This window comes from Grus americana, chromosome 15 (assembly GCF_028858705.1).
Source record: "Grus americana isolate bGruAme1 chromosome 15, bGruAme1.mat, whole genome shotgun sequence".
NCBI lineage: Eukaryota > Metazoa > Chordata > Aves > Gruiformes > Gruidae > Grus > Grus americana.
This window is the reverse complement of record NC_072866.1, coordinates 18,727,587-18,746,668: the sequence shown is the minus strand read 5'-3', so window position 1 is coordinate 18,746,668 and position 19,082 is coordinate 18,727,587. Positions and strand designations below refer to the sequence as shown.

At 37.8% G+C, this 19,082-nt stretch overlaps 1 protein-coding gene across 2 annotated transcripts; it reads right to left on the bottom strand.

The window, feature by feature from the left end:
- Positions 1-93: 93 nt before the first annotated feature.
- On the bottom strand, positions 94-18,004 carry ERCC4 (ERCC excision repair 4, endonuclease catalytic subunit). 2 transcript variants are annotated; one of them, XM_054842506.1, is made up of 12 exons: positions 17,802-17,990; positions 16,684-16,864; positions 13,468-13,663; positions 12,851-13,006; positions 11,974-12,181; positions 10,567-10,747; positions 10,094-10,222; positions 9,393-9,503; positions 7,632-8,223; positions 5,731-5,823; positions 4,362-4,474; positions 94-3,346 (listed from the first exon to the last, which is right to left on the bottom strand). In XM_054842506.1, exons 1-12 carry the CDS (start codon positions 17,973-17,975, stop codon positions 2,613-2,615), a joined length of 2,868 nt encoding a protein of 955 aa, XP_054698481.1. In that variant the 5' UTR covers positions 17,976-17,990; the 3' UTR covers positions 94-2,612. The 2 variants fall into 2 exon arrangements, with proteins under 2 accessions (XP_054698481.1, XP_054698483.1); XM_054842508.1 differs by lacking the exon at positions 12,851-13,006 and having other exon boundaries at positions 17,802-18,004.
- Between the last annotated feature and the right edge of the window lie 1,078 nt (positions 18,005-19,082).

Sequence of the window (19,082 nt, the reverse complement as noted above, 5' to 3'; positions counted from 1 at the left end):
TATAAACACCTGGTTTCACGTATTCCGTGACCTTGAAAGGTGTAGTCTTAAATTCTTTCATACACCCAAACCAAGACACTCCCAAACTGAAGGCAGGTTCTTTTTCGCTTGTTTTTAATAAAAAAAGCACAAACTTAAAACATCAAGCAGTGACAAGACCATAACACAAATTTCATTACCGTTGATGAAAGCAAGCTAAAGAACACCGTAAGGCCAGGGAATGCATCCTAAGGATTCTCATCATTTACCCAGACGCTTCGTTGCATTGCACACAGGCAGACTCTTTGGCTCGGTTATTTCAGGGTTAAGTGGTTTCAGGAGACAAGACCTCATCCCACCTTTGTTCACAATTTGTACACACTGCCCCTGAAGGACACACCACTCACTTGCAACCTAACCTAGTACAGTAAAATACCAAATCACAAATAAACAATAATAACGTGCAACAATGTTACTTGTTGTTATTTTAAAGAAAAAGCCAAATCCTGCGTTGAACAAAAAACCTAACCAAAAACACCCTTATAAAAATTCCACATATATAAACAAAAGGCAATTTAATCTAAATATTTAGCAAATATTATTTAATTGCATTATGTGACTTTGATCTAGTGTACAACACAAAGCTACAACTTTATAACCTCTTCACACACCCTTCATTTTCACCTTATACAAATTTAAGCAAAGAGCCAGCAATGACAAAGCCGAGATGCAGTACAGCTGAAAAAAACCCAACCAACCAACCTACGGTTCATGTCACATCTTAATGATGCAAACGCATGAACAACACATGTCAGAGGTTGTTCAGCTCTCCTTCTCTGAATCAGGCTCTACAAGCCATGCATTCAGGACACTTACGTTCTTACTCTGATTTTCGGTTCTCTTAGCACCACTTCACAGGCATTCTCAACCCTGAACATTTCTGACCTTATTGCTTTGAATAAGCAAAAGTCTCACGGAAAGACTTCTTTTTTATATTAAAGGACATAAATTAGAATGTAGGGCAATAGAAACCCTAAGATCTGGATGATAAACCACACACTAAAAATAAAAATGTTAACATCAATACAGCCAAAGGAGAATCAAGATAATTAACAAATTTTAATCTTGTTATGGATGTATTTAATACTGAAATTTGCATTTGCAGAAAACTCTTCACTTTGGAAATCGGCCACAGATCAGTCCTAGACTCTTAAGAAATTCATAATTCACACTTAAAATGCACAGCAAACGTTAAACCTGAAAGTGCACAGTACAGTTTTTACTGAACCTGAATACAGAAAATCAACACTTTCTCCATTAATGATGGGGATTATATTGATCTGTTGTTAGCATTAGAATTGTATAAATACATTCGTGCAAGTCACTGTAGATAAAGATTTTGTAAATAGCTAATGTAAATACATTAGCATGTAACGACGCAGGACCAACCCTTTTGGCAATGGCAGTTTGTTACATAGTTGTATCAAAGTTCAGTGCAGAATACATGTTTTTAACAATATACACATTCGCAAACCATCAGAAGAAAAATAACTTCTCCTGGTTTTATGCTACACAGAATGCTAAAAGTTTTATCTTCCAGGTGGCAACAGCTTTACTGAAATTATTGATGAATGGCCTATTTAAGACATTAAAATGCAAGTGCAATAGGACACAGAAAGAAGGCAATATTGGAAGAACTATGAGCACTTTTGAAAAACCTTACTTGGAAAACTACTGCATTTTATGAGAGGGAATATGCTCCGGTATAAAAGAATAGTCCCAATGGTATACCTAGATTTTTCACTTTCAAGTAAATGAGGTGAAAGAGCTATCAAAACTGATTAAAAAAATAAAGTATCTTAGAAGTATAAGTAAGGCACTCCTCTGAGAATTAAGTTGTATTGTGCCACTACAGAATCTCTACCCAGTCTAGACCAAAGGAATGCACTTTGCATAAACTACAAGACAGAGCTGTACTGACTTTGGAATGTCAAAAGAGAAAGTATAACTTCTAGTAAAGTAAGCATATATAATGTAGAACATACCACACAATTATAGTTTACTGTGACAAAGGCTTATGATGACCTAAAAATCACAACTGAGTCCCGGTATGTCCTCTTAAATGAACTCCTGACAAAAGACCATCATGCATTTCAAATAGCTCCATCACTGTCAATGGAAAATTGGCAGTTTCCAGAGAGTAAGACGTTAATAAACATGGCAAAAGCAAAGTGATATATCATGCAGCAGGTCACACATATTAATGAAAATATGGTACATTTTTAGCTTTAACAAGACATCACAACTTTCAAAAAAATTCACCTTTATTAGTCTTCGCACTTAATTCTTATGGACTTGGTGAAGAAATTTATTTCATTCAGTGATATTATAGAATTGGTTAAAGTGCTGTAGAAAGAATAAATATCATTTGCATTTTTCCATTAGAAATGTTTTTTATTCCTCTTGAAACTTGCCTCCAGTAACAATTAACTCTAATGTTAAAACTGATGGAACAGCATTAGTGAGAAACAGCTGGTTATCTTAGAGGGCATTTATTAAAATATTTCGTGCACTCTGCCAAAGTACTGTGCAAGAAAAGCTTATCTATGCCCTATGTTGAACAATCTCATTAGTCATCTTTTGGCTTTTCCTTTAGATATTGCCTCTCCATAGGTCAGGTGAATAAAGTCAAAGAGTTGCGTGGCATTGGCAGCATTACCCAAAATTTTGGAGAGTTCGTCCTTTGACAGCGTCACGAGCTCTGCAATGCTTTTAACGTGGTTCATTAAGGCACGGCAGTTTTTTGCATTAATACCTGGCATTTTTAATAGAAAGTCCTGAGGACCGGGGTTATACTTGTCTGACTCAGGAAGAATTTCAGAATCTGCTGTGACAGCCATTGCTGTTTCTGCATCAGGTTGGGGATGGTTTTGTTTTAACTCTTCAAACAGTTCAGCAGTAGCATGGGGAGAGGGACACCACAGGATACGCAACTTTGGGAAATGGAGTGTAAGAAGGGTTAGTTTAGAAGTAACGTCATTACTGGAAATTTCCTGATGTAGAGAGCCTCGTGGAATCAAGGAGAAAGATTTGTTAGGATCAAATTCAATCAGGAGAATTGGTCGCTTATAGTAACGGGACATAGAAATGCATTGTGTATACAGTCTTCCATTATTTAAGGAACCAATCAGGTCACTGATACTTTTCCGCTCTACACAGATATCAGGAGTTAAAATATAATCTCCCACTTCTAAAGTAACAGGCTCAATGTCAATGCCACGACGATGAATCAGTGACGGAAGCTCACTACGGAATTCCCGCATATCCACTATTACAGTTTGCTGAACACTCTTCTGTTCCTGTCCACCTAGAGAGCAAAATAAATACAGTTAACGTAATGCTTACGCCCTCCGACTCTGGCTGGACAGTCTTCCTGCGTGCTGCCAGTGCTGCTCTAACCGATGGACATCACATCTCACAGATCTTCACAAATTCAGCAGCATAGTAAATCCAGACTTTATTTAATTTTTCACTGTTCTAGACAAAAATCAGTTGCCAAATTATATATTGTAGTTTATGGAGTATCCTCTGCGGTTTAATAGGACTATCACACTACCTGCTATAAACTTCAAATATATGACAATGAAATACATTAAGCAGTAGATGAAAATTATTTAAATGCATCAGGAAAATCTTTAAAAAGTTGCCCACAAAACAAGATACCGAAGCCGATCCTTGTTCTTTCCATGTGTTTGCCACAGAAATATGGCATTTTATTGCAGAAGTTATATTTTAGCCTCTTATAGATCTGTAGAAGGACACAAGAAGGGACTGCAGCATCAAGGCCACAAAAGACATAATAGCAAAGATTAGAGAGTATACGGTGAAGGAAAGCAGGATTACAAAAATGACAAAGAAAACCAGGGACAGAGTTGTAAAGATGAAGACAGAGTATACATGTCAAAAGAAAGGAACAAATACGTGGTTAGAACCGCAAAAGAAAAAAAGATGCTTTATTGCAAAGAAAGTAGACAAAAACCACAATCTGCAGTTGTTTACCCAGGCAGTCTGTTTTGCCAACATGAAAAGTCCCCAACGTTTACCAGCCCAAGGACAACACTGCCTTTGACTATCTGTAGACTTCAGCTTTAATGTTTTAATTTCTCTTCACCTCACTACAAGCAATACTAGACAGTCTCATAAGCAACAAGCTTCCCAGAAACAATCCAAATGGTTATCTGTCTTAATGGTAAAATACTTCATTAACCAATTATTTTCTTTTCAAAGAAAAAATAATTAATTATGTTTATTATAACTATAACAATAGTTACAGATCTTTCTCAAAGCTTAGAGCTGCCAGCCCAACTTCAGGAATTCCTCACCTGCTTTGCGTGTGTCAGTGGAAACAGAGGCAGGTTTAGCATCTCGTATTAGGTCTAAGTTTGTTTCATCTCTTCCTTCTCTTTCTTCAGGAATAACCATGCTGGCCTTCTCTCTAAGGAACCGCAAATGCACACACACTAAAAACTGCAGTTATGTGAGAAAAACAGATCACAATACTTTAATACCCTTCAGTCCGACTGTTGTAGTCTAACCCAGCAGGCAGCTAACCACCACACAGCCGTTTACTCACTCTGCCCTCCTCAGCAGGATGGGGGGGGAGGGGAAGAAGGAGGAAAAAAAAAAAGGTAAAACTTGTGGATTGAGATAAAGACAGTTTAATAGGACAGCAAAGGAAGATAAAATTATTATCATCATTATTAATAATAATCAAATATACAAAACAGGTGATGCACAATGCAATTGCTCACCACCTGCTGACCATGCCCAGCCTGTCCCCATGCAGCAATCCCCTGCCCGGCCAACTCCCCCCACTTATATACGGAGCATGCCATCATATGGTCTGGAACGTCCCTCTGGTCAGTCGGGGTCACCTGTCCCGGCTGTGTCCCTTCCCAGCTTCCTGTGCACCCCCAGCCTCCCCACTGGCAGGGCATGAGAAGCTGAAAGGTCCTTGACTCAGTGTAAGCATTACTTAGCAACGACTAAAACATCAGTGTGTTATCAACATTATTTCTCATACTAAATTCAAAACACAGCAGTATACTGGCTACTAGGTACCAAATTAACTCTCTCTCAGCTGAAACCAGGACATAGGTGTAAAATTATATATAGTTTAACACTAAATGCAAACCCGATCAGAAATGCAATTGACTAGGTTTTCCAGATTGTTGGGCTAGATGCTATATTTTTAATTGTTAGCACTTTTTAGCATCTTAATTTTTTATTATTCTAACTTCTCAGGGCAGTATAACCTGGTGAGAAGACACTGTCAGTAAAAATACTGTCTTATATAGTCTGTGAAAACAATTGTTTTCTTCCCTAAAATGACTTAAGTCATAAAAGCCTTAGAAATACCTTAAAAGAAACATTACTTGCAGACAAAAACACATTTAAAGAAATGAAATTCATAGACAGTTAGGGAAAAATAGAAGTGGTGCTGTTTAGCCTTTGAAATTTCATATTAAAACCCCTAAAATTAGTAAGTAAAATATCAGATACTTTGAAAAGGAAGGTTTTGACTTGTCATTGATTCTTAGTGGGAAAATTTTCTTAACATCTGAAAAGCAAGTGAATTAGAAGTTTATTTAAAGCCTTCACACAGTTAAGGACTTCACTCTTTTAAAAGGTAAGTATATAAGGAAATCAAATGAAACATTAATAATAAAGGTAGTACACTGATTTTATTACCGAATGAGTTTTTCAAAGGCCTCCTTCTCTTTTCTCAGAGCTGTGAGATAGCGCTGTTCTTCTGTTGAGCCTCCATATATGAGGAAATAAACCCTGTGGGTTTGGAGGGGGGAAAAAAAAAAAGAATAAAAAAAGAAAAAAAGATCACAAAACTTCATAATAAGTTAAAACCACCCACAACCAATATTTAAGATTAGTAACAGTACGTGCCTGAGAAGTTAGTATTTGCCGTAAAAAAGGCAAGTGAAAAAACTGCATCTTCCAAAATCAGCAACAAAAATTCTTAAATCTGGTGTGCCCTCTTTTCCCAGTGACAGATATGCTTACTGGAATTCTGGGATTCAATCAGAGTGGACTCAGATTTCAGTCAGCCATTCAGTCAAGACACAAAGCAAGTATAACGGAGAAGTTAGTTTCTTACTGTTTTTAAAATCTTCCCAGCAGAATATTTATAACAAACTAAAAAATCTGCAATAATCCTGCGTTAGGAAAAAACACAATCTAAGATTTTAAAATGATATATTTGTACAATGAAATCATAGGTTCTACAAAGAACAAGCTGTCATTTATCTCAGAGATGAACACACCAACAAATCAACTTTTATTCCGCAAATAGGGGTTTATATGGAACACGTTAGAACTAATAATTACCTTAAGGAATTAATTGTCTATAGCTTTTCAGCACAGTAATTTTTTTCCAATATATTTTAATTGAGGTATGGTTTGACAGACTGATAGGATTTTATTCCTATCACTTTTTTCATACAGTGCATCTCCTAACCCCCTACTTGCATGACTGCATCTGATTTTCCTGCTCTGAAGCGTGGGAACGTGATGCTGGAGGTAGATACAACACATGGCGATTAGTCAATTAAAAATAAATGGTACAAATAACCCAGTAATTATCCTCATGCAATATACTTTGTGAGTTCTGTCATTTATATCTGCACTACAGAGTCCTTACCTTGACACTGGGTACAGAAACGCTAAATACTGCCAAACTGATTTTGATTTTCAGTTACAGTGCATATATACAAATCTTTGACTGGAAAGTTACAACCGCTCTGTTAAATTTATGCAAATAATTTTCGCAAGGTGGTTAAAGTATAAAGCATTATAATTCAAAAGGTAATAATTGTATATGCCAATAAAGTGTGTTTCAACTGTAGTAAATAAAGTGTGTTTATTCTAAGACTTAAGAAACTGCCATAAGTTATTTTCAGAGATGTACAGGTATAACTACAGTTTACTGGATTCAAGAAATGCTGTATCAGGCAGCTATATAAATGAAAGATAATGCAAAACCTCATAGTATATTAAATTTTAAGTGTTCTATATTTTTAATTAGTCTGTAACATCTATTCATAGAAGTGAGTTTTGCAGTTTACAAATGTATCAATTATATACACACAATGCGGAAATCTTTCTGTTAGCTAAAATTAAAACCAAGCATAACTGCAAATACTTCTCATTTTCTTTACTGCAGTTTCCTTTACTTGTTTTTCTGTTACAGTTTCTGAATTACTGGTCTGCATGACCAGGCATCAGGAAATGTGAAAATTAAATCCAAAATTAAGCTTATTGTGTAAAAGTCATACATATAGAGATGGGTTTTGCCATTATTATCATCTAAGCAGAGGTCTTGTAGAAGATGGAATAAACTTTTTTTTTTTAACAGGATTTTTTTTTTTCCTGTTAGGGGACTAAATACCTGCTGGGAAGTAAATTTTTTTTTTTGTTAAACCAGACATTATGCTTTTGTTTAAAATTAAGAAGAGGGCTAAACAGAAATTAAAAGGTAGCTAAAGGAAATCACTAGATGCACGTTCTGCCTTGACTGCTGAAAGTGCACTTTTGTTTTTTCATTTAAGATTAAAATTAGACCGACCAAGTCAACTTACCTTAAAGGCTTCCCAGGCCTGCTTGCCTTATAGATTTCCAGCTGCCGAACAAAAGTTAGTTCGGCATCATATAATACAACGTATCTTGGTTCTACTTCATGCAGTACCCGAGTGAGCGCATAGGGATCACTGCAACCCTGCAACGGATGAATAATTGTGAGCGGGTTCTTAAAAATACCATAGTAACAGTCTGAGGGTAAGTTCACATGGAAATCTTCAGGAATGGTTTCTTCAATACTGCTTTCTTGGCTACTACTTAATTCTTTCTTATCTTCCATCTCTGACTCCTCTCTCTTTTCCTCCTCAGTCTTCCCCATCATTTGGATTATAGTCCGGTCTTGCTGCTTCTTGTGTTTATTTTGTTTTGAAGAAGCCGTGAGTTTGGCTTTTTTGGCTTGAGGCCCTGTGTCTGGCCTGGCATTTCCTTTGGACTTGATGGCTTTCCTGTCCTTAATCCACACTTCTCCAGCTTTCTCATCCTTTCCGAAGGTTTTGTTATACAGTCTTGTTAAAAAAGCTTCTGCTCCAGCAATAATATACTCCCTGAGCTGTGCACAAGCTCGGTCATCACTGGCACAAATAAGCACTTGCCCTGCAGTTGAGAAACAGTATCATGTTTATAATCTGTTATGCTGTACTTCTTATCCAGCTACAAGACATCTCTTGAGCAAATTGGTTTTAATGATCCTAAAAGCATGTCTGCCTTTACATTTGGTTGTCACAGTTGCTCTGGACTTTCAGGGAGTCTAAATTGCATGATGTTACGTACAAAACAAGATTAGAGAAGGTTAATGAAAGTTCAGCATTCCTTATTCTTACAACATCTAAATTAGTCAGGTTTTCCTTTTGACCATCTGAAATGAGGCAGATACAGCATGTATTGAAACATACTTGGACAACTACTACTTTTTTTTTTAAAATGTGGAATGAGAACTTAATTTAGACCATTCTAATTTTCAGCCTTTGTCAGCTGTGTTAAAGAGTCTAAAAAATACATGTTTCACACAGTATTATTGACATTTGTGGGCCTTGAATAACAATTTTCCACAAGCTGACTCAGATAAACTCCTACAACACTAGGTGAGAGAGCTAGTTCTTATCCAGAGTCAGAACACTGTGGGTGGAAGAAAAGAGCACTTTTTTACCCTTACTATTTCCTAAAATAAAACTTGGTGAAATTTAAGGGGATGAAAGTCCTAAAATAGGAAAGGCAGCAAAGCAGTTAGTTAGAAACACACTTGCCTTCTACTCTCTACCCCATTTAGGCACCTCTCCTGGAGAAGCAAATTTACAGGTGCATGAGAAGAATGTGTAAGGTGAAAAGGGCATAAGACAGACTCCCTATTTGTTTTTTGAACCTGAACTTGAGAAATGAATGAATGGTAACTTGATTATTATAAATTTCCATGCTATTAGTTTTATTGGTTTTGAGATTAAGATATCAGTACAATACTGAAATTTAAGTGATTTTTGTTTTTGTAATAACACAAGTTCTTTCCTAAACAGTATTGCATAGTAGCCAACAGCATTTCTCTTTTAGAGCAAGAACTAAATAAGAGTTTATGTAAAACTATTTAGTTTTACATAACTAAATAGTTATGTCCATAGTACATATGGACTCCTTAAATCCACAAATTATTAAATTTAAAAATAGCTCTTTAATAAAACTACAGTAAAGAGTTAGGCTCCTTCTCTCAAAAGTCAAGTAGAAGTAAAAACTAGCTCTACTGTGAAAACGTACATTATTTAGTATTCTCTCACCTGGACCACCAAGGTCTTCACTGTTCTTATTCTCATTTTCAATCTCTTTCAGTACTTCTCTCAAAGCTTCCCATTTTGGGTTACTTTCTAGAACCAATTCCCTTTTCAGTTCTGAAACAAAATAAAATTGTACTGAGCAGCTCTTAGGGCCAAAATATCCTTCAGAGCTTTAAATCAGTAGTTAGATGTCAATAGCGTGATGGTTGCTGGCAAATATAATATTCAACAGCCTACATATGCAACTTGTTATGCTGACGGATTGGAGAACACTCTTACAGAAACATTTAAAAATGGGGATAAGTGCTTTAGTGAAGCAAAAAGTTAAAATATTCATTCATTTTTCAATTCTGAAACTCCTGAATATATTTTTTCTTAATATAAACAACGGCAGCCTCCTATCCCTTCACATAAAATAAAAATGATCAAGCTAAACACCAATGTAATTCAAGAACAATTCCATAAAAGCTCTCCCAATGATCAACTGAGCAAGCTTAGAAGAACCTCTTACTTCTTTGTGACTCCATTTTATGTTGTTTATTATACGCTTTTTGAACTAAGATTACGTCTCAACTTATCCCAGCTAACAGATTGAGATCTTGAGTTGTGTAAGATCATGTAGGGAACTAGAACACAAGTAGTAATATGCAGAGCGTTTGAAATCGTGTGACACTCTCAAACTTAAAATTAGGAATGATCAGTACCATTTTCGTTCTTTACATCACTTTTTTCCAAGACTTTGCCTTTCTGATTCAGTTTCTCATCTGCAATGCGATAAACTCTAGCTCGAGCATTTACAAACATTGAAGTACTGGAGTCAAGAAACAGCCAACCTAAAGAGGGAAAGAAAGCAGTAGTAGTTTGACATTTGCAATGTGTATGTGTTTCAACCCTTTCCAGTAAAAGCCCCAAGTTTCTCATCTAGAATACCTGTGCTACCTGCATGCTATGTAATTACTAGGTTAAGAAAAGAGAGAAGTGTGATGCAAATCTCACACTGTTAAGTAACAGCAGTTAAGTGGGAAGATGAAAGCATTATCTGTCAATAAAAACCTACGTCCTTATGGCTGGTTATATAAAACCTAATTAGATACCTTCATGTGTTTGGCAATGTTAATTAAAAATATCAACATTTCACTGTTTCATGCGTTAACTTGTATGGTTATTCAGTTTTTACCTGAATTCTCACCAAAAGCTTTTTCACTTGCTTTCAGTGACTCCAGAAGATTAAGGAAAGTGACACAGTCATACTGAGTTAGATACAGTAGCAAAGTACGTAGTATCTTCAAATCCTGGACCAAAGATTTTGTCTTAGCTCCAAGCTGATGCCAGAGAGGATCTAAATAGTGGCGTATTGTCTAGAAATATAAATCAGAAAGTTCAGGATATCAGATATATAGTATACTAATCAAGGTGAGAATGCACTTTTTTTCCTTTACAGGGGATGCCACTAGTTTCCCAAAGTTTTTAAACATACCCAGTTGAAGATGTTATGGTGAGATAATCATTAGATAATATTTTTTTGCAAAGTTAACATAATACAGATGCCTTTATGTAAATACTTCCAGCGATTAGCAGATGTATATCATTTAATGCTTTCAGTACATATTTTCCTTTCCATATAACAATAAAATATGGGTAAAAAAACCCACCTTATTTTACTGGTATCAGCCTGTGCCTTTAGTATCCACTATTTAGGTAAAGTAAAAAACATTATAATGTCATTTAATTTTCAACATGAGCACCATGCAGATATACAACCTACAGCGCATAAGAAAAAACCCTACAAATATTTAAAGCCCAGAAGGACTCACATCAATATTTAATCATAGGTAACAAATAACCATGTTTCACTATGATGGTTGAAGTTTATGATTTTACCCTACAGAAAGCGTATGTATGCCAAACATTGCAGATGTGCCAAAAATAACAATGCACGCACAATTAATGACAAATAATTAATAAAAGATACAACAGATGCATGCATGTGCATGTTATATATTATATACAGTGCTTCTCCTAATGGAAAAAATAAAAAAATCAAGCAGGAAATTCAAGAGGAAAAAAAAGGGGGCGGGGGGAATAACTGCATACTTATCTCTAAAGTATTTTGAACTGAAATTTCAGCCATCTTTATAATTAATAAGTAACAAAACCCCATGAATCAGGATGTTCTTACTGCAGGGACTTAAGAAATGAAGGAAGAAGCATTGGAACAGGCTGCCCAGAGACATGCTGGAGTTACCATCCCTGGAGGTGTTCAAAAAACACGTAGACGTGGCACTCCGGGGCATGGTTTAGTAGACATGGTGGTGCTGGGTTGACGGTTGGACTTGATGATCTTAGAGATCTTAATGATTTTATGATTCTATGAACAATAGTACCAATACACCAAAACCCTACTGACAACTATAACATCACCATTACAGATTAATACAGTTTCTCTCCTTGTACCAGTAATAAACATGTCATGGGAGAATACTCAGTTGCTGCTGGCTATTTATTTTAGAAATAATATTTTTGTCTGCATGACATACAGTTTGAAGATCTACATCCCTTTAGTTAGACACAGCAAAATGGTTACCTTGTCAAAAGGTTTACCAATAGCATTTTCTAAAGATAGATCTTCTACTTCAAGAGCTGGATTATAACGTTTGAGTTCTCTCAGACACGCATTCAAAATGTCCAGGATTGAAGTCTGGATAGCAAGCATAGCAGGGGTCATCGACACGTGTATTTCCACCACTTCAGGTTTATGCTTCTCTAAAAATGAGTTCACTGCTATATGAAATCTAAGAGGAAAACAGATTAAGATTTACATGGATGGTTGGCTTGACCTATAATTATTCAAAAGTTTATACAAACTACAATTACAATTGTTTTGAATGTAAACAGGTAAGTTAATTGCAAAAAAATCAGTTTCTACAGATGTGAAGATCGCAATCTTATGAACAGCCTCAGAAAACCATCTATTCTACAATCAAGACTGTAGTCTTTCTAGTCACGTGAGCCTATAGTGCTCCTGAATGATCCATGGAAAATTTCTGCATTAGATTCTACATCATTATTACACATAACCAATATTAAAGTAAAACCAAAAAAATCTCATAAGGGATAAACTGGAATGGGATCATAAATCCTTTGGAATCCCATGGATCCACTAGCAGATTCTGTGACATTCCTAGCTTCTGTTTGTAAGCAGCAGGTCCTTGTTAAAGCGCTGCCCTTACAGCCAGTCTGGCTGTACAGGTATATAGATGTTTTTTACTAACAGAATGAGGCTCAGAGAATGCAATGTCTGCTGACCTCTGAAACTCAGTGGGCATTTTCGTTACTGCATGCTGCACCCCTAGGTCTTTTCATGGTTCAGAGACTGTTACAGAGTTTACAATGCAGAGTAACAGTATGTTAAGACGAGTGAAACACTTTCTAGTCTGGATTAAAGGAACAAATGGGCAGACCTCCTGGCCAAGGCTAGAGTACTGCCCTGCTCTAGCAATCGGCTCAAGTGCCTAGTTCCATTTGTGGCTCTGCTCCTGAAAGACTTAGCGCATGTCACAAACGTGGCAATTTGGTTTCTATCAGTCATCAAGAAATATTCTTCATACACAACATACCTGTAAAAGAAGATTAAAAAAATCTAACATATAGAAAGAGATTCATGGAGTTTCATCACAGCTGGAAACAAATACATTCATGAATGGCAGAACCGACAGACTGTATTCCTGTTACTTCATGGCTTAAATGATTAATAAGTGAAGTTTTTCTTAAGCTATTAAGAATGTCACTTTCTGCTGTGATTTCTATTGGCTAAAAGGACAGCTTTACCATAAAGTTCAGCCCCTTACAGATTTAACTTGGGTCCATTTTCAAAAATACTTACAGAAATTTAGCATCTTTAAAACCACTACTTCTGTCAGAAATTGAATTGAATTTGTGTGGGAATACAAGAGGGAACACTGATTAGCAGTGTGATGACATACACCTAATTTTCTTAGGAACCCATTTTAATATCCTTCATCTTTAAAAAAAAAGAAAAAAAAGTTTAACTCTCCACTGAAGTAAAGAGGTGCCTTACCTTGGCCACAGGTAAAGTTTCCTGACAAAAAGATTTCTCATCACTCTTTCCACATGGCAAAAGCCAGTGTTAAATGCAACCACATTATCTGTAAAAGCTTTAATGAAGCCTTGCTTGTTCTTCTGGCGATAAAGTCGCAAGATAAACGCTTCCTGACAGGACTCAATGATTCTGTGTGCTTTGTATACTAAAATGCCTGGCAAAATAAAAGGTTTTCAAGTTACAAAAAAGTAAAGAAAAGTCCAATTTTGTGCAGATTTTCCCTCAAAACTGTCTTATTCTTTTAACGTTTTTTCTTAAATAAAGTATAGTAAGAAATTAAATCTTCTAAAGCAATGGTTGAACAAACTTTCAGGGGTTCAAACCAAGCGATTCTTCGGTTTCAGTACCATGGAATCCCCAAATAACAGGACCGGGTTAATGATGCATCTTTAGCAAAAGGAACCTTGCACTTGAGTGGCAGGACTTATTAGCTTAGAAAATTCTTTACTCCTAAGGCAAAACTTGATCTTGAGCCTTTTAAAAGGAGTAAAAGTGAATGCAAGACATAACACAGTATTACAACAAAGCAAGTTTGATATGTTTGAGATTGTGATATTTGAATTATTTTGTTACAGAAATTCTGGAATTACAGACTTGTCAAGTATGTTTTATGAGTAACAGTTCAAGTCTTTACATAATCAAAGAACTTCTGAAAACATTTATTTTGCTTTTCCCCCACTTCTGATATTCATATTCACACTTGAGGACAGAAGGTACCATCAACTGTATGATTACACCACCAATTTTCTTCATGGCTATTGCGTGCATTAGGAAAAAAATATTCATTGTGCACATTTTAGTAGAGAGAATTGAAACGATAGTTTAAGTACATTAAGCATTTGGGGTGAATACTTCTGGAATTCACAGTTCACTCAGCCAAGACCTGTTAAAACCAAGGCTTATTTTTTCTCACGCTTGATTGTATTAAATAGCACATTACAATTTTTCACTCTTCCCCCTAGTGAAGTGAGGCGTAAGTGGTACTTCTATCTGTTCACAGCTTCCAGTGGAATAATAAATGCTTTTCTAACATGGAAGCAAAGGACATCAAACATCATGGGTTGTACCTTGTGCCTACATAAGCTGACAAACTTACAGTGCATTTAATTTCTATAACAAGTGTCTTCAACTCAGAACTCAGTCATTGATTTTAATATGCCTTTGCTTTGTAAATGAAAAAGCAGCTATAAGAAAAAGACTTCCATATAACTACTAGCCATTCATGATCAAGTCATGGAATAATCCACTAAAAGGTATTTTTCTATCTCGATATTTTTACATCTCTCCTATGAAGCAAATTTTTCAGCACATAGTAATGAGTATATGTATTTCTGAACATCTTCGTGTTTGTCAAGATGTGACTCTGAAGGACATCACAGGAGACACAGAATTTGTAGCAGACCAGAAAGACTATGTGTTTATTATAATACCTTCTTACTTTTAGTCAATATTTCTCTGCTTATTAAGTGAGTTCATACTACCGTTTAAGCCTTGGCAGAAAAAACTTGCCACTGTTTACTATACCAAGTCGCATCAGTTTTACTATGCTATTAAGTACATTATTTCTATTTGGACAAAATCACCAGGAATAATTCCTCTTTACTGCAGTGATAATTTCTTATCTTCATTTAGCTGAATTTATGAGTTCATCAGATATTAATTCACATGTGATTCCACACTTATTTTATAAACACCATTTATAATACCTGGAAACACTTTACTGATTTTTTTTTTTTTGCTATGTTAACTTCGCAAGAAACACTATTACAAGGTTTTTTTGTTTTTGTCATACAATTTCATGCAGAGATAATATATGTTTCCAACAGAACCATGTGTTACTCAAGTTTTAAATGAGGCAGCAAGTCTATCAAAGCTGCTGCCACACTGACCTCTAGTGACAATGCAAAAACTGTAACAACTCTGTCATCACGGACAGCACTAAGTTTTAGATCTTTATGTGTATGAAAAGAAATACACTAAAGTCCAGAGGTCTGCTTTCTGCTTTTCTCCCCCCCCCCCCCACCCCGACCCTTATCTGGTAGGGCAGAAAGGCAGAGAGGAAAGCATCAAGGGGAAGAAGAGAAATTAAAGTAGGTTGCCCAGAAAATTTGTTCACTTTTTTTTAATCTAGAAATATCAGAATTGACAGATCTGGTGTCCTTTGGCTCTAGCATAAGACTGTTCAGAATGTTTTACAGATTAGAGCCTGTCATACATTGACTAAAATGAAGGCGATGCAGCTTCTGAAGCAAAAACTTACGTTCTTCTAAGCATTCAATATTCAGTTATGTTTAGCCATTAAAAAGCTATTAACATTTAGACAACAGTAAAATAGTCTTATATTGCTGCCTCTTAGATTTCACTATCTCTCCAGGCTTTAAACAGGGTTTCCAGCCTAGACAAGAACATAAAAACAACAGGGGGTCCGGGGAGAAGGGGAAAAGAACATGAAAATAAAAAGGTAATTGTAACATCTTGCATGCATAACTTCTATGTAACAACAAAAAAGGTCAAAAGCTATTTCCCAAAATCTTTACAAGGATAGGAGCAGCATTACTTCATAATACTGCTATTTAGATAGCGTCCAAGGTGTGTCAAGACAAAGATTAATAAGATATTCCCATGTTTTCATGGGACAAGTCACCAGAAGTAATCTGTTAATGCAAAAAATAGGTAGCATGCAGGGTTGATAAAACACACCATCTAAAATCAGTTTCAGTCATAGGCCATTTACTGAGAGTATTCTGGACATTATTTCACCAAGTGCAATCAATTATTCTCCTTGGAAAGCCTGCCTGAATTTTATGTTTCAATGTCAATGGCACGGTTTAACTGCTGATTTGTTTTCCAGCCAGTTACTGATATCAGAAAGTCATACAAATGCATTACCTAAAAATAATGTGGATGTTATCAAATTATATGATTAAATACAGCAAACAAGTTTGGAGCAAAGAAAGCCATTAAAAAAAACAACTCCCCCGCCTCCTCCCCCCCCCCCCCAATCCCCCCAAAAAACCTCCAACTACATTTTTGCTCCTTTTACCTCAGTCTTTGTGGGGAAAAAAGGGACTAATTCTTCAATGTCAATACTGGTAAATATAACTCTTAATACAGAATTAAACTTTATGTATTTTCAAACAGAACAGTCTTACTTTTATTCCATTAAACTCTTACCAGTAATGAGGTTTGCAGGAATTCTGTCAGTAAGGAAATCTACCACAAGGATTCGACTTGTTGCAAAGATGACTCCTCCTTGTGTGTAAAATTCGTATCGAGTATTATTTGTAATTTCATTGGTAACACGCCGAGGAAGATGAACAACTCCATCTGACCTCAGCTGATCAATAAAATACTCCTAAACCAAATACAGTAAAAACATAAGACTTAATTGTGGCAACTGATGAAATGGATGCCAAAAGTCCTTAATTATACATACTCCATGAATTTTGAGGAGCTGTCCAAAACATCTCAAAAGCATGACAGTATAAGATATTGCCTAAGGAAGTCAGAATTATCATGACTTTTTTCTTCTTAGGGATACTTTGTTCAGTTTCAAACTCACCCAAGTGATTTAAAAATCTATGTATTTTTAGTAGTAGCTAGACAATACTTAAAGCAAATACGAGCCACTGTCACTCAAAGGAGCTTAAGTTTTTTCTTATAATTTACTAGCTCTTTTTCAGAGAACAGACAATTTTAATACTCACTTAGGAACAGAGAAATGGGAAGAGAGCATCTTTTAGTCCACTCACCTGCTATCAAGGACAACTACGGCAGGTAGGCCATACACATCAAGCTTAATCTTACAAACTACAGCTGTGATATTTATTCACCAACGGTCACTACCAAAAACTTCACCTCCCTGATGGCGGGAAATCTCCCTGGTTCCAAAACAGAGCAGCGTTTTCTGGACAAGTAGGGACAAACTTGACAGCAAGTTTCCCTCCTTTCTGCTCGTTGGCTGTAACAGTTCTCTGCTACTTTCGAGTTACGCATACAAGCTGTTCTAGCCGTTACGATCAGGACCCGATCGTGCCGCGTGAGCAGAGGTGCGGGCCGCGATGCGCCCCGAACGCGTCTGGCCTGACCACCGCTCCCCCTCCCGCCGCCGCCTGCCCCTACCCGCGAGCCCGCACACCCACCCGCCCGGAGCAGCGGGCGGCGACCTCCTCCCGCCGGGCCGGGACACTGACGGGCCGCCGGCCGGGACGCGCCCGCCGAAACGGAGAGGCGACGCCGGTGAGGGGGAAGGGCGGGGCAGGCGCGATGCCGCTGACAGGAGCCCCCCTCACCTCCTCGGCGGGGCTGGTGTTCAGCACCAGCACCAGGCTGGCGGGCTCGCAGTAGAGGCGGAGGAAGCGCAGCAGCAAGCGGTCGATGCCGAGCCCGCGGGCGCAGACCACCAGCCCGTCCTGGTGGAAGAGGTCCAGGAAGATCTGGCTCTCGTGCTCCAGCAGCACCGCCATGGCGGCCGGCCCCCGCCGCCGGGGGAGCGGCGCACGCGCGCCAGCCGCCGCGCCCTCCCGCTGCTGAGGCGCGCGTCGCCCCCTGCCGGACTCAGGCGATGCGGTCCTCCAGCGTCGAGCGCGGGGAGTTTCCCGCCCCGAGCGCGAGGTGCCTCAGGCGGAGCTCCGGCGGGCGGAGGGCGACGGCGGGAGAGGAGGATCCCGGGAGGCACCGGCGTGGAAAATGAGGCGGGGAAGGAACCGATCTTCCCTCCAAGCTCCCCACAGGTGCTCGTATTGGGGCGAGCTGGAGCCCCCTTTCCTCCTTTTGTGTGTGTGCGCGCGTGCACGTGCTGAGTGCGAACACGAGATAGGGGGTCTTTTCATTTTTTTATTATAAATTATTTGTTGTTTGTTACTAATTACTTGCATTTCTTAAGCAACAAAACCAAACTTGGCTGAACTTCAGCCTGCATTCCTCACACAAGGCATCAGTACCTCAGCATTTTGCTGGTACCTCATTTCTAGTGTCCTTACCTCAGTCAGTGCAGAAAAGGCTGTTTGTTCCCACAGAGGTGAGAGACTCTTCAGCCCTGCTTTCAGAAGCAGCTGAAAATGAAGGACACTCCTTAGAGTTACCCTACAATTTAGCATGGTGAAGAGCAAGTGAACTTGTCTCCAGCCCCTCTTAAAATAAGGGATTTTTCCATGCCTACTGCAGGGGAGTTGGATGCCACTTCAACTGGGTCAAAATCACCCTCTGAGAAAGCGACGTGGGAGGACTGACAGCTTTTTTTTGCAGGGTTATTGGGCAGAGGGACAGTGTACGGCTGGTTTCTTCCATAATGTGAATGTGTGGAAGATGTTTCAAATCTTTTATTTACACTGGGTATAAATTCCCATTATTGCCCCCAATATCGTCTTCTTTTGGTAAAATGCCATTATCAGGGCATTGGGTGAACTGTCTGATACATTCAAATACATACCTTCAGTTCTTTGTTTTGCATTGTCATATGTTGGTAGTTGCAGTGGCATTTCTTTTTTTGTTTGGTTTTTTTCAAAGTAAGGGAAGATAAAGCGTACGGCTGCTAACATGTTCTTTTCCTGCATACTTATTCAAGTTGACAC

Coding starts and splice junctions, on each gene's coding strand:
- ERCC4 (XM_054842506.1), bottom strand. CDS start 17,975: ATGGCGGTGCTGCTGGAGCACGAGAGCCAGATCTTCCTGGACCTCTTC. Junction 10,748..11,973: donor TTGGTAAACCTTTTGACAAG/GTAACCATTTTG, acceptor TTATATTTCTAG/ACAATACGCCACTATTTAGA. Junction 10,223..10,566: donor AGCTTTTGGTGAGAATTCAG/GTAAAAACTGAA, acceptor TTCCCTCTTTAG/GTTGGCTGTTTCTTGACTCC.